Genomic DNA, 24755 nt, shown 5'->3' with positions numbered 1-24755 from the left:
CTGCACACTGACACTTGTAGATACTTAGGGTGGGATAAACCAGCTTCGACACATGCATTCATCTCTCTCTTGACCGCAACGGGCTAGAGATGACTCGCTGAGACACCATATCTAGCTTTTAGACAACTACAGTTAAAAGCAGAGTCAATCCACCCTGCGCCTCTCTGAAAATTTTACCCATATGTCCCTTTACAAAAAGGATTTTCATTTTGACTGCTTAGCTGATGAATTAAAACACTGAATGATTTACGTTCACAGCTCTGTCGCTGAGCCCTCTTCTGTCTGGTAGTCAACACTTCCATCTACAGAGGTAGTAATTTTATTATAGCGCTAGTTGATACACAATTGTTCAAAGACATTAAAAGAAGACCAAAATTGGGAGTGGACCCATAGCCCAGATCATCAAAGCCAAAGAGTGTCCAGTGTGAAAGCAAAAAGTATGTTCCACAAATCTAGAGTTTATGGTGATAAGAGATGCAAGGAACGAAAAATTAAATTATTTTTGGTTTAATTGGTATCCTAGAAACCTGGAACCAACTCTGTCGCACTTCATATGTCTACAGCGCTTGATAAATTCTCTAGATAACTGAATTAATTGAAGTGTATTGTTGTCTAAGAACCTGAATCTGGGTCCTTGATTACGTATGTACACATGCAAAAAAGAAAAAAGTATTCCATGTATAATACACCCTGTACTCATAACCAGTGGTTTGTTCCACAGAGCGACTGTGTATTGTATTTCTAGGTCTCTATTCTTTTCCAGCTTCTATACTACTGAGAAACACAAGTCTGAATTTTCAAAATACAACAAATAATTGTGAGTACCATTTTTGATGGGTAACCTCTGGATTTCTGATCCTTTTTAAGACAGACAGTTAAAATTGGGCATCTTTTGCAAATCTAATCTAGGATTTACCATTTGTGAACAGACACATACCTGGTACTACATCAGTGCCTGCAAGTGCCTACTCCTTTCCAAGAAGATTCTGCACCAATGTGAAGCTGCTGTATGTAATTGTCTACCTGACTCATGACGTGTGAAGCGATACTATGGAATATAATGAGCTAGAAACCCTGTTTCTAGCAAATTAAACTACAAATGCAACTGCTGGACTCATCCATTTCTTCCACAGCACAATTCTGTGGTGCTTGTGGAGGTGATGATTTTCCTGTTGAGCCCTAAGAGCAATGAAACGAAACACCGTCAAGTGCCTCTGACTGCACGTGACATTTAAGACCGTGTCTACTACTGCAGGAATGCTAGAATGAGAAAGCATATGAAGATTTAAGGAAGCAGACAACTAATTGGCCTTACTCACATGGATTACAGACAGGCAGGAAGCAGATTCTACACTTGTAAGCACCCTGATTAATACCTGTTTGGCATCCTGAATTTAAATTAGCAGGGCTACTAAAGAAGCAGGGTATTATAAAGTGGGAGTAAAGTTCACAAAACGCACATACAAGAGTTGGAAGAGTGATGGAAGCAAAAAACAGTAATGCCGGCAATAATCAGGTAAAAGGGTTTGCCTTCCCACGCTGTGGGAAAGATTACATCTCAGAATCAAAGGAGAATGGGCAGCATGTTAAGTTTGGAGAAGGAAGGAACAATTAATATGTTCTGATGCAAAGCAGGAACATTGGAAACATTTCCCAGTATGTATTTCCCAGTGTTAGGAAAATCTTTAAATGTGTTCCCCAATATTCTTCACCTAAAGGTAACACCTATAAAGTGTATTATCACCTTTATATTGTTTCTTATGCAGCTGCAATATTTTAGTTAGTGTGAGAATCTTACTGAATACTATGCCTACAGCTAAATAACCTAAGTTTTCATCTCAGCAGTTCACACAAGTCAAGCTGAGCAGGACCTGAGCGGTACTTGACTACCGAAATCCTGCAAGAAGTGATAATGGTGCCTTAGCAGATCGCATCATTTTTTAAGGTACGTCTGTATTGCGCTCATTATGGCAGCTGTATAGACACTTCCAAGTCAGCTTTAAACAATTCCTTACATTGTCAGAAATGTAGCGTGGACTGTTCATAGTTCAACAGAAGACAAAGCATCCACCCAAGAAGGTGGGCAAACAGTGGTTAACCCATGCGGAGCTCCATGTTATCTGTGACTGTACTGCTATCACTACCTGAGCTCCCTGCTTTAAAGCTAACTCAGGTTGTCTGACATTCACAGCAGTCATTAGGTACACCTTAGGACTAGAATATCTCATAACCTCATCTGATTTCAGCCATCTCAAAACCAGGTTCCCTAGTCTAGGTTAGTCATCTAGCCTCCATTTATAATCAATGGAAAGGGACGGATAGCTCTAAAGGGCAATGCATTGCACTCTTAGATAGGCATTAAGATGGGTGGGATGAATCACTCTCTGCAAGTGCCTGTGTCTCTTCATTCACGTCAGAGGAAACCTACCCTATCTGTCTAATTTCTGGAGAGCTGAAAGCCACCCTCAGTCAACAGTGAGCCACTATTGTGCTGAGTAAGCTGGCCTACGGTAGATGAGATATGTAATAGGGGATCTAAGCAGACACACGCATTAAGGAACCCAGTTCTTCATAAGAGTAAGGTTTCCGGTGTCCCGAACGTACTGCAGCATGAGATCATTACTAAGTTTCTTCCCCTGAAGTTTCAATTAAGTATGATATTCTTCCTCATTTCCTCTTCTGCATTCCTTGTCTGGTTAAATCAGCATCTGTGTTTCACGTCTGGGATGACCATGTTTCAGTGGAGAATGAAGTTTATATGGAGAATAAAACTAAATTTTACACAAAATTTATACAGAAATTTGGGATTGCCAGCAAGGAAGAACTACATAAGTACTCTACTTACACTACTCTGATGCAGCGTCTCCCAAACATATTTGCCCCGTATCCTACTTCCCAACCCAATTTAGAAAGTGGAGGGAGAGGCATAAGAGGTGCCACATTGAAGTGTGAGAAAGAAATGCTTATATTATTAGCAACAAGCTAAATGCATCACAAAAGTGAAGGTGTACAAGAGTTTAAGTTCTCTTGGGAGGAAAGCATGGAACAAAATGGTCTGTGGAAAGCTACTCTAATGCCTTTTTTATACCATCTTCCTCCACAGTACCTTCATGGAGTAGAGTCATAGACTTATAAAAATGGCTTTCACTTTTCCTTTCCTCTTAGTCACGCCGTATGGAGATACAGAATGAACTCACTTCCACCGTCAACTTAATTTGTTTAGTTATAACGCCTTTCCCCATCCTTATTTTTAACAGACACTGTAAGCTATTCAGGGCAAAACTTTCTTACCCTATGACTATGCAGCACAACTATAGCACAGTGGGGCCATGATTTTATTTGTAGCTTGGAGAGACCTTTTGAATACAAACAGCAATAGCTGCAATATCAAAAAAACACTGTGATGGTCATCATAGATGCCGAATGTACTAGGAATAAACTGTTTGGAAGCAGTGTTCCCTCCACAATGGGATGGAAACGATTTGTTCTGTTGACAAATACAAACCGCGACTGCATTACTATCGGTGAGGACATCTTAGGGAATGGTTTTATGCTCAGACTTGCCCATTTGTTTTACATAATCTTCTACAGGTCTTTTCCCTCTCCCCGTAACAGTGAATACATGGTCACTCTGTCACGTCCCTGGGCAGCGATGTCCTCCTATGGAGAGACTTAGCTGGTGTCATGTAGATCACTGAGATTTCAGAACTGCAAGCGTATGAATTCAAGCCATGAGTGCATTAAGTAGGTTTTGCTTTCATCTTACCCTGCGCACTACACCAGCAGATAAAAGTTATCATCACCGGAAAAGAAATTGTTTTTACTCTCGTAGTCTGTTCCTCAGACGAGGAGTTTTTAGGCACCAGCCCCTCTCTAGCTGCACTGGAAAAAAACAAGAACTGACTGGTCTTTGGGATGCAGCTACCACCCCCCACAGCCTCCTGGTCACCTTGTTCCAGAGGCATGCATCGTGGTCGCAGTAATTGTAAGAAGCTCTGCTCTGCGGGTTACACACCCATCTCAAACATAAACCTAAACCACTGGCATATAGTGTCTGCCACCTTTGATGAGGAACACTTGAATCATCCCACCAGTTTCTTACAGTTTGTGGGAACGCTCAGGAGCTCCAGTCCCCAACTAGTATGGTTTTGTGAAATTACACATTTGGAAAAATAAACCAGCAGCAAATGATAGTGAGGGAAACGATGATGTCTTGCATTTTACACTGGAAAAAGGACCTGGTGTTGTACCACTGAAATCAGAACCACTACAACTCCTTACCGGGGACCTGAGCACAGGAGGTCAGGTCCCAGCCTGTAAGTGGACTGTGGTCACGCTCAAATATGCCGACGATAGTCACAGAAAAAACCTAAACCCCATAGCACAGCCACGCTGAACATTTCTTTGGCTGCATAATCACATTTTGCCTCATTTCTGACAAAGGGGCATTATAACGCAAACGTTAAGCTTTACAAAGTCATTTAGAGCAAACCACCAGACCGCCCACCCTGCCTTCCTCTGCTCCCACTTACGCTGGGAGAAATCCGGAATAACCCAGCTGATCTCAGTAGAGATTTGTCACTCTGAAAGACACCAGCGCGAGTCACAGATTTTCTAACTTCAGTTTGGATGAAAACCCAGGACTCGTTCATCGTATCTCAGGGTATTTAGCATTGCCTTTAATTCAAACCCTCCTCGCCGTGCCAAAACCATGCAGATGCAAACTTCCGTGTTCCATGCGCAACGCATCACTTGAAAAAACTGCAACGCTACATTTACAGTCTGAGGTTGATGCACGAAGTAGGACCTGCCTGTAAAATTTCCTCTTGTTCTGCAAACTCTCTCTCTCTGCACTGCCCCAGTTTACCACAGTGCAAAAACCCAGTCAAATCAATATATTCTTGGGAAGGAAGGGGGCTGGTAGAGTGGTTTTTGAAGGCAAGCCAGAGAATATTCTAAACGGGGGACACACAGCGTGTTTTAACTGCTGTGATAATTCTGCATAAAGAGATGTTAAGGATCTAGCTCCTTGCTGTAGCATGCCATGTGTCCCTGAATAAAATTACTGCCATGCAGGCTGTTAGCAGAGGAATGCGTAAACAGACAATGTATCCTTGCATCAGTTCCACAAAATGTTGCACAACACAAATGCCTCTCGATGTGTCATTTCCTGCTTGGCCACCAGCCCAGCTCCTGACAGGCAGTCAACAAAAAAAAAAAGAAAAAAAAAAAAAAGAAAAAGAAAATAAAAAAAAAAAAACTGAAAGATTTAAAGCTGTTCTACTCCAAAGCACATTCCACTAGCCCCAGACTTATCCCTCCACCCTCTCCCTTTGAAAGAAAAGAGGGAGAACTTCCTAAAAACTGGTATGGTTTTAAGTCCAGGAATGTCAAAAATCTCAATCACTTATCTGTGTTTTATAAGCTGGGTCCGCCAAACAGTTAATACAAAGGCTGAGCAGAACGTCTTGCTGGCTTTCACTGGCTTCTGCAGCGTGCACAGACAAAAAGGCGATGTTTGCTCATACCTTTCATCACGTGTGCACCTTGCAAGCTGCAGCAGCCGAGAAATATTCGGGAGCTGAATGAAATAGAGCAGTTTTTCTTCTACCAAAATGCTTCAGTTCAAAGCTCAGAACCACTCTTCCATTCAAGCTGATAGAGAAAATTGTGGTCGGTGACTTTGGAGACTATGTTTAATTAGACACAAAGTCAAGTCTTTGGAAGCCAGGCAAAATGTAAAAATATATAAACTTCTTCTCCCTCCTTCCTTATGATTTCCCTCCTGACTGGGTTTCTACCAAAAGCAGCCAGAAAGGAGGACATGTCTCCTACTCTAAAGGTACCACTATGGAAGGGCAAATCATTATTTCTGTATTTGTAATGAGGTAAGGCAAAGCATTAAAAGGGGGCCTAGGTAAAAGTTTGGGGGTTTTTTGTTATGTTTTTTTTTTAAATTCCTTTACAGACATCTCTTGCTATCTGCCAGTCAGTTATGACCTCACGACAACTTATTTCTCCGGAAAACTTCTTTCAGCCTTCCCAGCTGGAAGGCAGCTCTGCTGGCTAAGATGTGCATATGGCAGAGGTTTTATCCTGGATATGAGGAGAGAAAAATATCTGCAGGATTTCCCAATGATTCCCAAAGATCTTATACAACCCCGTCTCTAGACTCCATCACTCAGAGTGCAACGCGCTGTCTCAATCCAGCACAAGGACTGTGCAACACAGTAGATGGCCCTGGATGGTAATCTAGACAGACTGAAATAGGTAATTAAAAATAAATAGATCTTTCCCAAGGAAAAATCATCAGAAGACCTTTTCTCATATAGAAATGGGCAGGTTTTCCTAACAGAGCAACTTGACATCACTGTCTCTATTAAAATGTTTTAAAATAATAACAGAGAGGCAAGGCAGCAAGCTACTACAAGCATATGTTTAATACGACTAAATGGCACTTACTTACATTTAAGAACCTGACTTTCTGAAGTGCTGAGCATCCAAAACACCAACTGGAGTCACTGCATGCCACGACTGTTCAGCGCTCTTAAAGTCAGGTTCTAAATGATTGTGCTATCTGTCATGGTATTGCTGCTGCTCCTACTGCTGCTGGCAAGCACGCAGCATTTGTTCGCTCGACTCAACTTGCCAACAGAAGGTCAGAGTGCCTTGCCTGTAAACAAGCCTTACAAATTCACGATCTAAAGCATGATGTCATGTCTTAAAATGATAAGCTGGCAACAAAGTAAATGACATTTTGTAAAGATGTGCATAATTTTATGTTTACGCTACTTAGAATGAAGGTTCTAATAAGTCATCGGTTGTGTTCCTTTAAAAGGAAGTTTTATAACTGAGATGAATCACAACTGCAAAAGATCAAAGTTAAAAAACATCAATGATGCCATGGGGTACTTTTTAATCTTGTAATGAATGATGATCATGTGCTCTTATGAAGTTGGTCCAACTGCCAACGCCAGATGTGTATATTAAGAAAAAAGTTGTTTGTGATGTGACAGCTCTGGCTGAGCTGCCAGAGAGAGGAAAACTAGGGTAACGTGCTTGAGATGTCGAAGTGAAATACAGATCCTGGCAGAGAGGGGCACTATTTGCTGATACATAATTTGTTAAGAAAAACACATTTGCTATCAGAGCTGCTCGTTGACTTGAATTCCTTATTGCCCCCAATCACCTAATTTTCCTTACGCAATGTAAATGCCAGATACACTTCTGGAACGATTACTACCAAACAGTAATAAATCTACACGAGTGCAGGGGCTCTCAGAAGAAAGCAGAACTTCAGTGAAACTCCCACGACTAACCGGAGCTACTCTTTCCCTGAAAATTCAAGTTTAATATCTAGTCGTTCTGGAGGTGTCATAGCCTTGAAAGTATCAGACTACGATAACAGAACTTACAGAACCAAACTGGCCCCAGAGTAGGGCTTCACGAAGTATTTACCCAAAATATTACAATTCAAATGGACATTCAAGCTCAAATCTGGCTTTCTTAAAAAAAAAAAAAAAAAAGATGACGAAAGACACAATAACTCCATCTAGGCTATAAGAACTAAGTTACTGAGCATTCCTAGGTTCAGCTATTCAATGAGAACAGCAGACAGGTATCATGTACAGAGGCCTTTCAGGTCTAAACTAAAGAACTCCAGCAGAACTTGGAAATCTTATTGAGTTATAGGAACACAGCCTCACTTCTAATCCACTGATCACCAAAATGGTTAGCCCCAATGCAAGCAGGTTCCCTGCCTGTGCTACCCAGGGTAGCCCACGCTATTCTCCACATCATTTTCAAACGGCTCTGCTGTTTCACAGCGGTTGTGTCCTCTGCCGGGAGATTTCCTCTTTTCCTCAATACACACATGGACGCAGTCTCCAAATGGGAATGGTTAAATGATACATAATTTATTCCCTGGTTTTTACTCCATGAATGCGGTTTGCCCGGTGTCTCCAGGTAAGCTACAGGGAGCACCAGCTACAGGTGAAAATTAAAAATGGGAACTGATTCAGCTCGGGAGAGAGAAGACAGAATACAAATCTCCTTGCTGTGACAGACGGACACCTCAGCTGTGAGCAGGTAGCAACACAAGTATCTACGTAATGAAATTTATCCATAGCTACTTCCTTTTTCTTATCTGTTATTCCAGGTGAAACTCTACAGCCTGGACAGCTCTTACAGAAGGCATTTCAGTTCCCGTCTCTCAGTGTAAGAGGAGGTGACACCGCAGCGTGTATTAGCACGAGAAACACTTAACTGCGTGAATTCTGTCTACATCTTTCTACTTCTTCTGTCTCTGTGGTATTTTAAACAAAACTCCATGAAAGCTCCTTAAAGGTGTCATTTGTATGTGCAGATCAAAGGCAAAATAATTATTTCAGATGCTTCCATTATAGGGATTTTTTAAATGTGGTTATTCATCAAATAATTCTTAATCTCTAAATGTAATTTAAATACAGCTATACCTGGTTAATCCAATCAATTTAGAAAGAGCCGTTCTAGTTAGATTAAGAAAAACTCCAGAACAGGCTCATCACTGATACCCATACGATGTGAGACTAGCTAAATGTGCTAGACAGCGAGACAGCCGTATAAATCATGATAGATTAACCAGACTTGACTGTATCTAAAAATAAGTGCTACCCATAAAAATGCTAGAACATGACAAAACACAATTGTCATAAAAATATAGCCAGTGATCATTGCAAACAGATTCTTAGTAAGTTAGAAAGTGCATTGCTATCAGGTAAACATGCTGAGTGAAAATCTGCTGGACTAGGTTAAAATAAAATGTATGTTCTGTGCACAAATAAGAAACAAAGACCACGCTGTTGATATACTGGGTTTTTATCTTTCTTTGGCCCCCAGGGGTCTATGATGAGTCCACAGCTGAAAACCAATTTCAGGTATGATGAGATTAACCAGGTGCATTAATTATCTGATGGCAAAAGAATTTAAGGGCAAACAAAAAGGCACTATATTATATAATTTCTCTCTGTGCTAGGACTGATCCTGAAAGATCAGTCTCCTATTTTCCTCTAAATGTCTTTAGTTGGAAGCTTACGGGAGTTTAGGGAATTCAGCATGTTGCAGGATTGTATCTATTATGCTTAAATCAGATTATATATAAATATCGTGGGTTTAGTTCTCATTTACACTGGCAGATAATGTATCAAGACCTTGATGTGAATGAGAATCAGGTTCGTGATTGCCCAAATTCAGCCAAGCACTTAAGTGTGCGTTTAATGCAAGTATGTGTGTGGTCCAATAGACTCCAAATTAAGCATACGCTTGCATATTTTGCTGAGCAAGAACCAATGTTTGACAAAGATACATACTTCATTTATGGGTCTCTGTTAAACAAAATTAAGAAGACATAAGTGCAAAAGTAAGAATATAATACTCACTTCTTGGCTCCCTTGGCCCATCCACTGTAACCTTTATAGCTCTGTGGTATGTAGCGACTTGGGGGGGATTTGTCAGGACAGTTATTGTCAAAGTAAAGCTCTTCCCTACAAAGGGAAAAAAACAACAAGGAATGAGTGATTACAACATGAAAACAGTCACATGCATGTTCAGTGAAGAATCAGAGACGTTTAAAATTATTCCCTGTCGTTACCACAATCGTGAAAATTAAAAACATAACTGACCATAGGAGTTTTCCTCCCCTTCAGTTTTACTCTATGTCAAGAATACGTCCATGTGTTGACAATCTAAATGTTCCTTATTTAATAATGGGTCATCATACAATGACAGAACAAAACTGATTCACTGCTGAGGACAAGCCAAATTCTTTGCTGTATTGAAAGTGGTGTAAATCCAAAGCAAGTCAGACAATTTAAAAATTTACTCCAGTTTTGCAGCTGTGTGACAGAGAGCAGAATGTGGCCACATGTTATTTACTTCACACAGTTTTATCATTTCATTTGTTTGACTTGACTACAATAAGATGAGGAAAGAATATATTTTCCTCCTGGGAGTCACTTTAACAGGGAATCAGTGTCTCCTGTCCTTCGTATGCCAGGGGTAATATGATGATATCATTATTACTGGAACAGACTTTTCTCCCCTACATATATTGCGTCTATGAAATACTAAGAAAGCCCTCAACTTTCCCGTGAGGGTGAGAAACTGCTGTGTGCACGTACGTTGCTATCCTAAGTCTGCCTTTTTTTTTTAATTATTTCTCAAAGTTCGAATTCAGGCAGAGATTGCACAAGATCATCCGCAGCCTTTAGCTGAATGAAAACGTTAAAAAGAAATAAATAAAGGGAGCTGCCTGCGTCTGAGCGCACATTCTCACAAGGCACTGGCCCCCGTTCGGGAGACTCACTGACAGTTGTAATCTGTTAGATATGCAACGGTTAGTCATGTCAGATAGTCAAAACTGAAAACTGTTTCAAGACAGGAAAAGGTGGGCGTACAACAGTGACTCAATAAAACAGTCAGCAATCTTCAGCCTTCATGCTCATTTAAGCTGCTACTTTACCAGACACTTAAAACTCTCTTTTTTTTCCCCCCTCCCTCTGTGTATACGTGCATTTTTGTTGCAAGGGCTTTTCCTCTTGCTGAACTCCGCATTCAACCAAGACACAAATCTTAAACGATATGTAACAGCCCAAACTTAATGCAGTTTTTTCGAGCCTAATATAGAACAGCTTATATATAAGGCATAATACAGAACAGAGCTTTGGCTGTCAAACCTAGTAATTGGTCTTTCTTTCTGGTCCAAGTCGTATATCCCCCAAACCTGCCCGAGACACGCATCATTTATTATCAGGAGTGCAACTTCAAACTGTCTTGGCTATATTTTCCACAAACTAGAATGTGACGTGGATTTTTTTTAAGGAAATATAACTGTCATTTAGAGTAAAATGATTTTCCAGGTGTAGCTGTGCTCCAGCTGTGCCCACCTCTCCGAGAGGTGCAAGGTTAGAGGGGAGCTCAAGACCCCAGCAAAGGTGCACAGATCTCAGGAGGCTGAATTCTGCCTCGGTGGGGATGCGTGGCTGAAGGTGCCTTTCCCCGGTTTCATTGGGAAACGGATTCTTTCTCAGATCTTTTGAGAGGGATCATCACAGGAGGTGATGTAGGTGTATGTAGGACATCCAGTCCTGCCCGTCCGCCGTCCCCAGAGGTAAACTGTGTGTCCTGCCAGCGTACAGCGTGTACAGCCTGCAGACGTACAGCAACAGCCCTGCTGAAGCACACAGTGCCTCCGCGCCTGCTTGGTTAGGGCTGAAAAGGGTCCGTGCCTTTTATCCCTCTCCAAATAGGAATTCAGCCTATTGCTGGGATATATATAAATTCACCAGGGACGGGTTTAAGGCCTCCTTCAGTGCCAGCCTATCATGCCAAAAAGTTCTGACTATGAAATTGTGTGATGACGCCATTCAGATCACAGATAGCCATATGAAATGGGGAGAATATTTATTAGTAACAAAGAAACTAAAGGGATTTTCCATATACTTTTGAATGAAGAATTTCACCTTCTGATGCTACCGTTCTATTTATATGTCGTATCAGTATAAAAGTCTATCAGGACTAAGAATTAACAAAATATACTGTTTGTAAGACCCTTTAAAATCACGTCTGCATGATTTTCTTACATTAAATAGATCTCAACAGGATACAGTGGCCAGAAAAAATGCACTCCTTAATATATGAAAGCTACGTTTGGACCTCGCCTGTGAGCACTTCTAAATTGTCACCTCTCAGCCAGCCTCAGCTGAACAGGTAAGCATCTAATTTGAAAGGGAAACTGGTTTTGTTCCCTAACTGGGATCCTGCTAAACCAAAGCATGAATGAAGTAACGCTGATGAAGCCCCCTCACACTCATCAAACAACACATCGCTTCATCGCGGGGAGCTGCGTGGCCCTGCCAGCGCACTCGGGTTCCAGAGCTTTCAAGAGATGATTTACATATTACACGATTAAGAACAAAATAAATTTTTAAGGTCCTCCGTTTCAGTGATGCTTATGCCTTCCACAGCTATTTCACAGCCATCCCTCCTCAGCTACGAAATCCTTTAATGCACTTTTTATCACCTTTCTTTATGGCCCTTAGTCATTTCAACTATCCCTTTTTAGAGGCTAAAGACTAATTGTAGTTCTCTTTTATTAAACTCCCCAGCCAAGCAGTCATCTGGCACTATTGCTTCAGTGTGTCTAAACTGTGCATTCTTTGTTATTCACACATGTGAGCCGAGCGGACACAGAGGAGGACGAGATGGACATATGCTGAAGCACAAGGCAAACCCCAGAAATTAGCTTGAAAGGAGACTCAGCAGCTTGTGTGCGTTGCATATTTTTTCAGTTAGATGCTAATGTGATTAAAGTATCAGGACGCAACAAAATTAAGGTTATGATCCTTTGCTTATTGAAGACAGGAATTCTTTCTTCTCTGTGCTGTCGATCGGGCTCATAAAAGTGAGCTACCGCCTGAAAACCACATACAAACAACTTCTGCATTCACATAAAGCGTCCCGGTTACTTATTCTTATGAATCCAGCAAAGGTGTTTAAGAGAAATTATACAAACAAAAACGTGAAGCTTCTGTCAGGCAAGCAACATTAATATGTATAAAAATCAAGTTTCTCCATTGAGCCATGGGAAGCAAGAAAAAACGTGGGAGAGGAGGTGAAGTGGTAAGTTGATGATTCAGACTTCACAATCAAATTTAGAGATACAGAGATCAAAGAGCGAGCTGTTTAGAAAGATGTAAATCTAAAGTCAGGAACAGGTGTGGATTAGTTTCTCGCCACTGAAAAATAATTTCTTGATTAGTTTATTTTTCCTGTTCTATTTCAAGACCTGTATCTACTGATATTTGTCTATGTAAGGAGCTTTCTCACTTCTGTTTGCAACTACTGCTTTCTTTCCCTGCTATTTTAAGCAGAGTTCTAAAAATCTATCATTAATGATAACTCTTTCTCCTTCTCTCCCGCTCGCTCTCCCCCTCTCTGTTCTAAGTCTGGAAGACAAGTCTGGACCAATTTCTCCATCCTGCCTCTGGCAGCAGAATGCAGCATTTCAGATCCTCCACCGAGTCCCGGCTGCTTCAAAGGAAAAGCCCTACTTTCTTCCGTTAAGATCATAAGAAATATAGGGGGAGGGGGTCAGCTCTGTTTGGACATAATTACACTTCATCAAAAGAAGCTTTCTTCATCTTCCATGCGTGAAAAGTCTGCAAGCAGTTAAGTCTGTCTTTTTTCTCTCCCCCCCCCCCCCTTTTTTTTTTTAAATATAAAAATTGCTATTTGGGAAACTAGCCAAAACTCAGAAAGCCAATATAGTAAAACAGTGCACACCCTTTGTTTTTCTTTGAAGTCTCTTAAATAAATATGTCGAGGGTTTGAAAAGTACACTATCGCTTTTCCATAGATTTTACCCAGATTGATCAGAGAAAAAGTCTATTCCAAGTCTGCTAGATACAAATATAAATTAAACTCCTGGAACCAAACTTTAGGAGGTTTGTGTTTGTATGTGTCTGTAGCCGTATCTGCTGAGGCTTTAGGCCCTCTATTTCATTTCCTATGCTTTAATAAAAGGTATATATCATAGGTTTCAAATGAAATTCACAGATCAGAGGTAGTACATCACATTTCAGTTCTTTTTCAGCACTACGGAAAGACTGATACACTACTGAACTTTTACTGTAAGGCAGCAGTAGTGATGGAGCCAGAGAACTTTCAAACCTAATCCATCAGCAGAATAACAAAGCAGACTGGTTTTTTGAAAGAAAGCAAGACAAATGGAAGAGATAGGTAACACCTTATCCACAAGGGCAATAAACTCCATACTTATATTGCCTTACTTTTGCGATAGTTATTCTGTATTTCAAGTTATTCTTTATTATCGATACTTTTCAAGTTGTAAAATGGTGAAGAGAATTGTTGGCCAGGTCACTAAAATAAAAAATCGCCATTGCAAGCCACGCTTATGGAATCACTTTCACAAAGCACTTGTAATTGTAAAAGTGTGCCGACTGATTTAGCCTATCTAGGCCTCTGTAATATGTTTAATTTTTTTTTTGGACAAATACTCTTTCCTTCCTTAAGATGAATTACAACTGCTTTCTAAAGAATATTACTGTAAAATTAGCTTTATTGCTAATTTCCCAACACACTTGTTCAGCTTCTATTGCTTTGTTTTGCCCCATGCAGGGCTAGTTTAAAAAATGAATAATAACCTCAAAATACATAAAGGAAAAAATACGTAGGTTGAATCAATGACTGATAAAACAAACCCCACTGAAGATTCCTGCAGCAAAAACTGAAGTGCCAGCTTCCTTCAAGCTATCCTTTCAATCATTACCTCAAATTTGAAAGCAGCTACAAGACTCTGAAAGAGGAATTCTTGCAAACTTGCAATGATTACAAAGGCTTTCTATGAGTGCAGGGCAGCTTCCAGATTATAGGAAGCTCCTAAACAGCTGGAAGACAATGACAGCACTCTACATCTTCAAAAAACCAACCTGAAAGTTACCCTGTCATTTAAAGTAAAGGTTAAATTTAGTTCAAGCCGGAGCTTACCAACAATTCATAAAAAGTCAACCCGTTTACTAAAAAGAAAAGTACGGCTTATTTTTGCAGGTCATATGCAGTTTGATTGTAAAGGGCAGGGAAAGCTTTCTACCAATAGCTGTAAGCCCTTAAAGATGTAAGCCCTTAAAGAATATAACCTATAGCACATGTGATATGCAAAATCCCCTTAATTATAGGTCTTCTACAACAACTTCAGAAGCAGCTCTACCACTAAAGGGAATTCACCATCTCTCACTGCCATGGCCTGAGATACACTCGCAGAACTACACAGACTACACCGAACTCAGATCACCAACACCCCCATTTCCTTCTGTCTTTACTGTGTGATTAAAATAGGGAAGCGCGTATTCTGTGAATCATTTTTCAAAATCCGTGTCTCATGAAAACGTACAGAGACTTGAGGAGTCAGAAAAACTTAAGAGAAACTCTTAACTTGGTTTGCACAAATGCTGAGGTTTGCAAATAAAGCGTGCATTCATCCCTCCAAACGAAAGGCCGACAGCGATGTATTTACACACTGATCAGTATTTCATTGCAAAGTAAGTTTGACGTCTAGACATTGTTTTTACTTCATTATGGACACGTAAAATGCAGTGGCCTACCTCTTCCGCTTCTGCCCACAAATCGTAAGTCATTAAATCTGGCCACCTGGTTCTTCATCACGGCAGAAGCGTTTCGCAGCTCTGCAGAGTAGTTCTCATCGTTTCCAGCCATGACGGTGACCACTGTCCCATCAGGCACTTCTCCTAAGGCCACCACCTGGTAAAAGGGGAAGACAACCACAACTCGTGAAGCAACACTTTGAAAACGCGTGTCTCCGTCCCAGCTTTACAGGCTGCCATGCTCATTACGAAGCTCTGCGGCAGCTTCTCCAGCCCGCTGTGGTGACGAGTCATGTATTAGCTGAACACAGAACAAAGTGCCACATCAAACAAAGAAACATCTTGTATTGTCTCCCTTTCTCATAGCCTTTGTTACATTTCTTCAGAAACATTCAACGTCCTTATGTAGACTGTATGGTTTAATGCTTCCTGAAGGCCAACTTTGTTCTTAGCAACCAGCGAGAAAACATGAGGTATGGCTCGTATCCATTAATTATACGCGGGAGCGCATTTGAAATGGAAAGTTAGAAATTACTATTAGCAGCCATATCACCCAGATTCAGTTCTACTTCTCTGGTGGTTGCACCCATCACTTTGACCCCGGAGCTCCTCAGACTTCAAGCTAGAGAGAAATCCCCATCTACCCATCCCAGGAGTGGCACCAGGGGCATTAGCAGACAAAGCTCTCCACCCAACACCCTGCTGCGATGGAGCACGTCATGGCTGGAATTCAAACTCTTCAGATGCAATATAAAACAAAAGCTGTATTTCCTTGCAGGCATGTAAATTTTCAGAGCGCTCGCAAGAGCCGCATGTGGTTAGCGCTGATACCTCCCTCAGATTCCAGGACGGGTGAACAGAAGATATTAAAGTATTTCTCCTTACGTTTCAACTAGCTGATAGTCTCACTTTTATGCTTCAGTGGTTGTGTAGTGCTCCAACATCTGATTAGATAAATGCCACCGAGTAGACAGCTCCTGTCTTCTAATTTGAAAACACCAGGGATACCTACAGTGTTACTGCACTGTGACTTTTTAAAGTAAAAATAAACTTAAACAGGAATACTAAGTTACTAAGAAGAAAATATACATGTTTCTTCACCTGGGGTAAAAGAAGTCCACAAAAGTATCAAGAAAATAATTTCCTTTTGCCCAGTTAGCTAATACCGATGCTGGAAATAAATTTATAACACAAAGAGATTCACAAATATTGCACGGCTGAGCTCTAACTTGACAAAAAATAATCTTGAAATACAAAGTCTGTCCCCTTGCAGTTTCTGCCAGTTTACATGGTCAGATATGGCTTTTTATATTATTCAGAGTAATTTATTCTGTCTCCTGAAATATATATTACGTTTGGTCATATCCCTGCTTGAAATGTCTTTCCCATAAACGATCCTGTCTGAAACTAATAATTGCAGGTTGCACTTTATTATTAATTGAGTGGGAAGAATGAGGAGTTCTGAATATATAGGGAGAGCATTATGTGGCCCAGTGCACTGTACAATGTTTCTCTAAACCAATAAAAATTAATGACAAAGGTATACAAAATCTGAAAATATTTAAAATAGACTATATTACTGAAAATTACAGCTCGTCTTATTTAAAAGAAATATTGAAGAGAAAGAAGAAAGCAAAGTTGAAACGCTGTATAAAAAGGATCTACCCTGGTGCTTTTCTGTTTTTCCATAAAACACCAGGTAATACGACCCAAAACTGTAAACTGAGTTTTGCCACAAAATACTGTGAGGTCTCTGTCTATCAAGCAAAGATCTTACTTTAAAGTGATATGAACGTCCCTGAACATAAAAACACAGGAACCACCGTTGTGGATACGATCTGAGGTCCCACTAGCTCCCTGCCTTGGGTCCGACAGCAACCAGGTCTGATGGCTTCAAAGCGAGGTGTGAGGAATAATAAATAATAATCAAATAGCAAATAATAATCTGCTGAACGGATTATAGAGCTGACTCTAACCCTTAATAAGCGGATATTGGCTTAAATTCTAAAGCGTGGGGGCTTGAGACTACTTATAAAACACTCCCTTCCCAATTTGCGATAGACCACGCTACCTCTGGACAGTCTTGTCACGCACATTAGCATCCAGGCGAGGTGCAACCTGTGCTTTTTATATCTCACGAAACAAACAAACAACAACAACAACGAATCAGGTTAACTCCAGAAATGCAAAGAAGCCGAGAGCACAGGAGGAAGTGCGAGTCTGCCAGGGGCCTCGGAAGAGGGAGCGAAATGACTGCAGCCTCAGCTCACCTCCTTCTCTCTAGGTAACGAGAGCACGGAGCAGGCAGCGGCATCCCGTCACCGTCTCGACCCGTCTCCCGAACACGGGCACAGCTTGCGACACCTGGGCAGGAGGGAGCAAAACCTCTTGAAAGGCCCCCCCCGTCCCCCGGTGCTTTTCAGGGGTTTCCTCCCTCGCCTTTCCACTCGCCGACGTCAGTTCAATTTGCCAGCTTAGACATCAGCCTGAAACTGCACGTGCCGCTGCCAGAGCCAGCGGGCTGCTCGCACCTCATCAAGAACTGCATCCTTACTAAAATGCACCGGCTTTTTGATGCCGTATGATGCACCATCGCTACGCGTCTCATTAGGAGAAGGCCGAAGGAAAAGGCAAACTCAAATCAGAGGCGAAAAGAAAAATTTTGGCTAATAAAAGGAAGTCCTATTACATGGCAAGCTCCCCTGCTATGCCACAGGAGTAAAATGCTTGGTTTTTCATAATTTCATACTTTTTTGCCATGAAATTGCCAGAAGACTATTGCACACACACATAATAGCACTGGTTAGAAAAAAGCTTTGCAAAACAGGTTTGAAACCTGGAGAAATACACATAATTTTGAGAATTTTAAAACGTAACTTTACATACTGAAAGACTGTTGGCATAAACCTTGACTTGGCAATTCGATGCCATGTATCAATCCAAAATTATTTACATATTCTTAGAAAGAGCATTGTGAGTGCACTGTGAAATGAATAAGGACTGCATAAAAAATTAAAGATTAAAAGTACCCACAGTGCATATTCCTTACCTATTCTTCGAACATAAATATCTCTACTATTTCAAAATCTTTATTTTCCGTATTAAACTACCGACCCGTTTTGTTGATTAAAGGTAGATTTCACTTTTGCGTTTTGGGTTTTTTTTAACTAAAGCTCCAAAAGGTACACGAAGTCGGACGAAGCCACAAAATAAAACCTAACCAATTCTTACAAGTTGAAAATAACTATGTATTTTTTGCATAACACAATTCTCGTCTGGTTAGGCAACCTGTTTGCCCAGTTTTGGTCCAGTGGGGTTTGAACTGGCCCAAGTATGTACCCTGAAGACGGAAGTTAGAAGCACGAAGCAAACCTACTCTACAACAGCAGGTACGAAGGCTGTCCGCAGAGTAAAACGCTTGTTTCAAAAAAAAGCTAGCATGCATGCTAAAGAGTTCCTCTCAAACATTGATACCTGCCACTTCCACAACTTCTCTTGCGAAACACTGAATTCAAACAGCCTCTGAATGTAAAATCTTCCGTGTTTGAGAAGGCCTTTTCCAGAGATTGCCAAAAGAGCATCTGATACTATTAAAAATATTTGAATGTTCTGTAACTTAAAACAGAATAGCTGATTTGCGCTACTTTTTGTTTCAAAATATACATCTGGGCTGACAATTTATACAGCAGGTTTCAGCTTGAAGCTATTTAAAACAGCTGAGTTATAAACTCTGAAAATTGGGGTTTGGAGTGGAAATGCTGACAGCCCCTTAACTACTGTGGTGCTACTGGGCAGAGGTTTGAGACTTCACGGCCCCTTTTTTTCCCCTGCCTTTAGGTCCACTAAGGCTCTTTGCTACTATCAGCATCATACAGGAGCCACATGTAACATCTCACGTGGCAATTGGGGTCTTTACGACTTTCAGTAAAAGCTCCCAGACGGACACATAAAGAGGGGGCCAAATTCTGACGACTCTACTCGAATAAAGTACTGCTGGCTATTACGATGAAGAAGTGAATATGATTTGGACCCGGGTGCGCAATATCTATTTCTTTTATGCTGGAATATCACTAGATAGTTAGAGCTATATTAATAGGTACACATCTAATACTCTTCCCCACAAAACCAGCTTGCGTTAATCATCTGATTAGTTAGTACTCTCAACACGGACTCCCTCCCCAGTGCGTGTAAATACAAATACTTAAAATTCAAATCTAATACTAAGCCAACATTATTTCAAAAAATTATAATCAAACCCAGCACTGTTTATAACATACTTCCTCTCCTGCATATGATTTATATCTGTTTTTTTAAATTAAACCAGTGCTATATCGAGAGTACTTTTTAACTAGAGATCTCTGTGAGAGAATTATGACACACTTAACACACCACTCAAAACATTATCATCGACATATTATTTATTGCCAATAAAACTTCAAAAAGTGTGTTGTCTGTGAGCTATTTTACTTTCAAGTTACTCTTTAGCTGAGATTTCTATAGCCCAAATCTGTCTTTTTTTTCCTTTTCAGAGACAATTCCCATTCTGTTACATCACAGTCGAGTGTTTCACTGTATGATGCATGCAGCTTCTTTGCTCTAAAAGTACTGGACGGCTGCAGGCAAGTTACATTTGAAAAATGAAATCCATTTTTTTAAACTGTCAGAATTATTTCAAACCGAGTTTCAAATTAATTTACCGGTAAATAAGGGCGTATATATCTTCGGCATATTTTAAAAAGTAGGCGTCGCATACTGCATGTGAAAGCACAGATGCACCCGCAGCAGAAGGGTGCAAGGGGCAATGCGTACTCCCGACGCAGCAGTAAATGGGTCAGATCTCTACCCCCCTGTCAGCGATCAAATATAGGACCCAAGTATACGACATGAATAAGTAGATGTATATGAACACAAAAAGACTGGGAAATGGTCTAATCCTTTTTCTATCCTTCTATCACATGTAAGTATTCTTATTGTAATAATATTTTGAATACTTTAATATTTAGTTCAGATCTTTCCCTTATTCTAATGAACTGCGACCGCATCCTTTGAATTGCTGTAAGGTAGGAGAACGCTCAGACGTTTCAAATGAAAACTGCAGTGCGAGTACAATAACGTAAGAGCTCTCGTGTCCCTTCTCTAACGAGTAACTATAATACCAACTTAATCTAATGCTCAATTAAATTATAATCACAATGCTCTGAAAGCTCCTCCTCCTTCCCCCGCAGCCCCTGTGAATCAGAACCACCGTGACCCACACCTAGAGAGCCTTTGAGTGCCACGCCGAGTTACAAAAACAGAAGACACCCCATTTTTCTGCCATTTCCACTTAGTCCGACCATCGCGACCCACACAAGCAGGCCCCGTGCAAAGGGTTCCCCCGCAGCTCCGGGCTCTCCAGGCTGCTTCCCCCCAACAAGAGCGCTTCAGTCAACTCTAATCTGCACCCCTATTACATTTTCGAAGCAAAGCTTCATCACCAGTCACTTTAATGCCAGCTCATTTAACCGCTTCTCCTAATTTTTCCCCGATAAATGGCCGTGATAACCTGGCCAGCAAGTGGGAAACACAAGAACAAGGCGACGTTCTGGAAACACGCCGGGTGAGACTGTTTCCAAACTCTTCTACCTTTTGAGCAATTTCCAGGCGCGTTAGTTTTCACGTAGCGGGGGTGGGAGCGATAAGCCCCTCGCAGGGCCACCCCACCCTGGCTCCGACCCCGCACCCCGCTCTGGCAGGTGCCCTGGGACACCCGAGCCATCGCCCTCTCCCTACCAAAGGCCACGGGAGAGAAAACTCCAGGGGGAACGCTTTCAAATATTGCTAGGGGAGGAAAATTGTTTTAAAGCACGCGATTATTGTTGTTATTATTACAGTTTTTAAAAAAATCTTCTCCTCTCATTAGCACGCCGTGGGGATGTAGACAGAAAATTAAAAGCAGCATCCCCGGTGCAGACCGGGGTGGTATTTTTATTATTTAAACGTGTGAGCCCTGCCAAGGAGAGCGTCTTCTGGCCAGACACTTCCTCGCTTGTCCACCAGGAGAAGTGAAGGGGCCCCGTCCCCCCCCAGGAGCCCCGTCCCCCCCTTCCCAGCCCCGTCTCAGCCCGGGCTGCCTCTGGGGTAGGGGGGCAAAGCCCCGGCCCCCTCTCTCCCACCCCAGCACCCCCAGCCTGACCCTCGGACCCCAGCCCCCCCAGCACGCTTCAAAGCCCCCCCAAATCCCCCAGTCCCACCCCCGGGAGCGGGGAGGGAAGCGGGGGCACCCCCGTGGGTGAGGTACTGAGTTTCTCGGGGGGGGGGGGGTGGCCCACTTCGCACCCCCACACCGAGCTCCGGCCGACGGGTGAATCCCCCGGGAGGGAAAGCAGTTGGGTTTTTTAAAGGAAAGCCCAGGAGAGGGTCTGCGGGGAGAAGGGGGTGTCTCCGGGGGTGCTGCTGAGGGGGCACAGGGTGCCCACGGCTGCGGGGGGGACACGCCGGCACTGCCCCGCGGGGACGGAGATAACGGGACGGCTGCCGGGGGTGCGCGCCGTGCCGGCGGGGCGGGCGGGAGAGGGCACGGGGCGCATCGCAACGGGGGGCACCGGGGCCGCTGCAAGGGTGAGGGGGGCAGAGCAGGCACGGCCAGGCGGGAGGGCAGAGCGGGCATTTCGGGGGGCACAGGAAGCGGAGCAGGACGCGGGGGGGGGGCACGGGAGCCACTGCAGGACGGGGCGGGGGGGGCGGCTACGGGAGGCACTGCGGGGGGTGCACAGGGGGCGGTGGGGGGCGAGGACGCTTCGCAGGACAGAGGGGGGGACGGGAGGCACTGCAGGACAGAGGGCACAGAGGCTGCTGCAGGACGGGGGGGGCCGGAGGCACAGCAGGACGGGGGGAGCACTGAGAGAGTGCAGGACGGGGGGTACAGCAGGACGGGGACGGGATACAGAAGCCACTCCAAGATTTGGGGGGTGGGGGGGCGGTGGCTGGTACAGGAGGCATTGCAGGATGGGGGGGCAGAGAAGCCCCTGCGGGCCGGGGGGGCACGGGAGGCACAAGAGGATGGGGGGGGCAGAGAAGCCCCTGCGGGCCGGGGGGGCACGGGAGGCATTGCAGGATGGGGGGGCAGAGGAGGCATTGCAGGATGGGGGGGGGGGGGGGGCAGAGAAGCCCCTGCGGGCCGGGGAGCACGGGAGGCATTGCAGGACTGGGGGGGGGCAGAGAAGCCCCTGCGGGCCGGGGGCAGAGGCGGCTCTGCGGGAGGAAGCGCGGCGCGGGGGGAGGCAGCCCCGGGCAGCGGCGGTGCGGGAGGGGGTGTCTCACCTTGAATGCCACCGGGAGGGTCTTGTTGCAGCGCCAGTGCGAGGGCAGCACGGAGCAGAGGAAGTTGGGGCTGTCGGTGCGGACCAGCTCGGCGGGGTGGTCAGCGATGATCTCCACCATGGTGCGGTTATCGTGGGGGCGCAGCCTGGGCACGGCGGCCGCCGCTTCTTGCTGCTGCTGCTGCTGCTGCTGTTGGGCTACTACGACCGGGCTGACTTCGCTCATCTTGCCGGGCTGCAGGCTGCTGGAGGGGGGGCTGAACCTCCGGCTGGTGCTGGGATCTACGGGAATACGCATCACAACAGCCACAAGTTAGCGAATTGGGGGGCGGGGGGGGGGAGCGGTAGGGGGATCGCTCGAGGAGGCGTGTAGTGGGGGGTGTGGGTTGTAAAAAAAAATATATCTAGCGAAAAAAGGGGTGAATGAAAAAGTGGAGGGGTGAGGGTAAGGGGCAAAAAAGCAAATCAGGCAAAAAAAAAAAAAAACCCCAACAAAAAAAAAAAACAGGAGAGGATTAAACGCACGAGAAAAAAAAAATCTCAGTCTGTTTTTGTTTGGGTTTTTTTTAAAAGAAAGCTGGACGGGGCGGGGGGCGATGCCGGTCCGCGGGCAGCTGCAGCCTGGAGCAGCGAGGAGACAGAGTCTGGCTGTGGGGTCCGGGGCTGCCCCGCTTAGCAAAGCCCGGCTGGAAACTGCATGGTCCCGGCTTCTGCCCAGCTGCAAAACGCTGCTGCTTCTCCTCCTCCTTCCTTCCTTCCTTCTTGCACAGTCTCTCTGCTCTTTTCCCTCCTTCTAGCCACCGCTTCTTCCCTCAAGTGCTTGAATTTCTTTCCTTTTTCTTCCCCTCCCTTCCCCGTCCTCTTTTCCTTTTCGGATTTGCAAAAGGTTGTCTTGGGAGAAGGAAAACTCGCTGCGGGTTCAGCTTCCTGGGCTGCTGCTGTTGGCGGCCGCCAGAAGAGGAGCGTAACTCTCACACCCGGAGAGGGGGTGTTCAGGGGAACGTCCCGATTTCCTCCGAAGAAATCTTCCTCCTCCGGACCAAAAAAAAAAAAAAAAAAAAAAAAAAAAAGGGAGAAAAGGAGCAAACAAGAAGTCTCGCTGGGACAGAGGCGAGGAGCCGCTGGGCTCCCCCGCTTATTGCCTTTGGCTTCAGGAAGCGGAGGGAAGCGGGAGCTCGGGAAGGGGCTTGGGAAAAGTGGGGTTCCCCCCCCGCAAAAAAAAAAAAAGGCGCTCCCCAAGCGATTTCGGCGTGGAAAGAGAGTTACTGGGGTTGTTGGGGTGAAGAGGAAAGTCACACGACTAATAATTAAAAGAGAGACTTCAGCCGGTTCCTTTGGGAGGATCAGGACTTAGGAAAAGTTGAACTTTCGGATTGCCAGGGAAAAAAAAGCGGGGAGCATAGTTGGAAAAAAAACCCCAACACTCCAAAACACCCCTCCTTAGGCTGATTTCTAAAATATGACCAAGTAAATCTGGGAAAAGGCAGCCTCGGTGCAGTCCGGTCCTTTTAATTAAGTCGCTGCTGGATCCAAGTCCGTTGGGTTGAATAGGCTAACAAAAATCTCTTTTTTTTTCCGCCCTTGATGAACAACAGCAGCAAAAAAAATCATTAAAATGTCGGTTTGTTTGAGTTATTTTTCTTTCTGAAAAATCGGGTTGTTTTTTTTTTTAAAAAAAAAGAAGCAACAAAACCCAACAAACTTCTTTTGGGTCCCAAGAAGTTGAAGTCGGGGAAGATGAAGGAGCCGAAAAAAAAAAAAAAACAACCAACCAAAAAAAAAAAAAAGCCACAGTTTTTTTGTCCTGAATGTGGTTTTTTGGAGGCTGGGATTTCTAATGATTAGGTTTTTGTGGTTTATATATACAGGACTCTCTGGCTAAGTCGATCATTATGCTGATGAGAGTCAGCAGCACGTGGTGTTTCAGTCCTCAGCCTTCAAAATAAATACAACAATGTGCATCCCCCCCGGAGGAGAAACTTCGCTTTAAGTCGCTCTCACCCACGGGGAGGGGGACGGGGACGGGGAGGGGGGGGAGCAGGAGACGCTCTCCGATCTCCACTTCTCTCCGGGTTTTTTCCATTAACACTTTTGAGCTTGTTTGTTTTAAAAAAAAAAAAAAAAGGCATGAAAAATCTTGTTTGCAAAAAAAAAAAAATAATAATAGTAAGAATAATCTGGTGCCAAGGGTTTTTTTGGGTTTTTTTTGCTAAGTCTCCGGTAGTCTAAAGCCTAAACCATTTCCTTGAATGAATGAAAGCTATAAAACCCCCCTCAGACTATTAAGGTAAAGGGA

The 24755-nt window shown here is 43.6% G+C and overlaps 1 protein-coding gene across 4 annotated transcripts in view; it reads right to left on the bottom strand.

The window, feature by feature from the left end:
* Positions 1–23497, bottom strand: part of RUNX2 (RUNX family transcription factor 2) — a 163610-nt gene extending 140113 nt beyond the window's left edge. Inside the window, exons 1-3 of one of the 4 annotated variants that reach the window (XM_075497764.1) lie at positions 22461–23497; positions 15159–15315; positions 9417–9521 (exon numbers count right to left, since the gene is read on the bottom strand). In XM_075497764.1, the coding sequence (XP_075353879.1) occupies positions 9417–9521; positions 15159–15315; positions 22461–22757 (559 nt within the window). In that variant the 5' untranslated portion in view covers positions 22758–23497. The remainder of the gene's footprint in view (positions 1–9416; positions 9522–15158; positions 15316–22460) is intronic. The other 3 variants (XM_075497763.1, XM_075497766.1, XM_075497765.1) reach the window with 3 other exon arrangements.
* Between the last annotated feature and the right edge of the window lie 1258 nt (positions 23498–24755).

The sequence above is a fragment of the Mycteria americana genome, chromosome 3 (genome assembly GCF_035582795.1).
Source record: "Mycteria americana isolate JAX WOST 10 ecotype Jacksonville Zoo and Gardens chromosome 3, USCA_MyAme_1.0, whole genome shotgun sequence".
In the NCBI taxonomy this organism is placed as follows: domain Eukaryota; kingdom Metazoa; phylum Chordata; class Aves; order Ciconiiformes; family Ciconiidae; genus Mycteria; species Mycteria americana.
The sequence above is the reverse complement of the archived record's forward strand: the minus strand, read 5'-3'. Positions and strand labels throughout refer to the sequence as shown.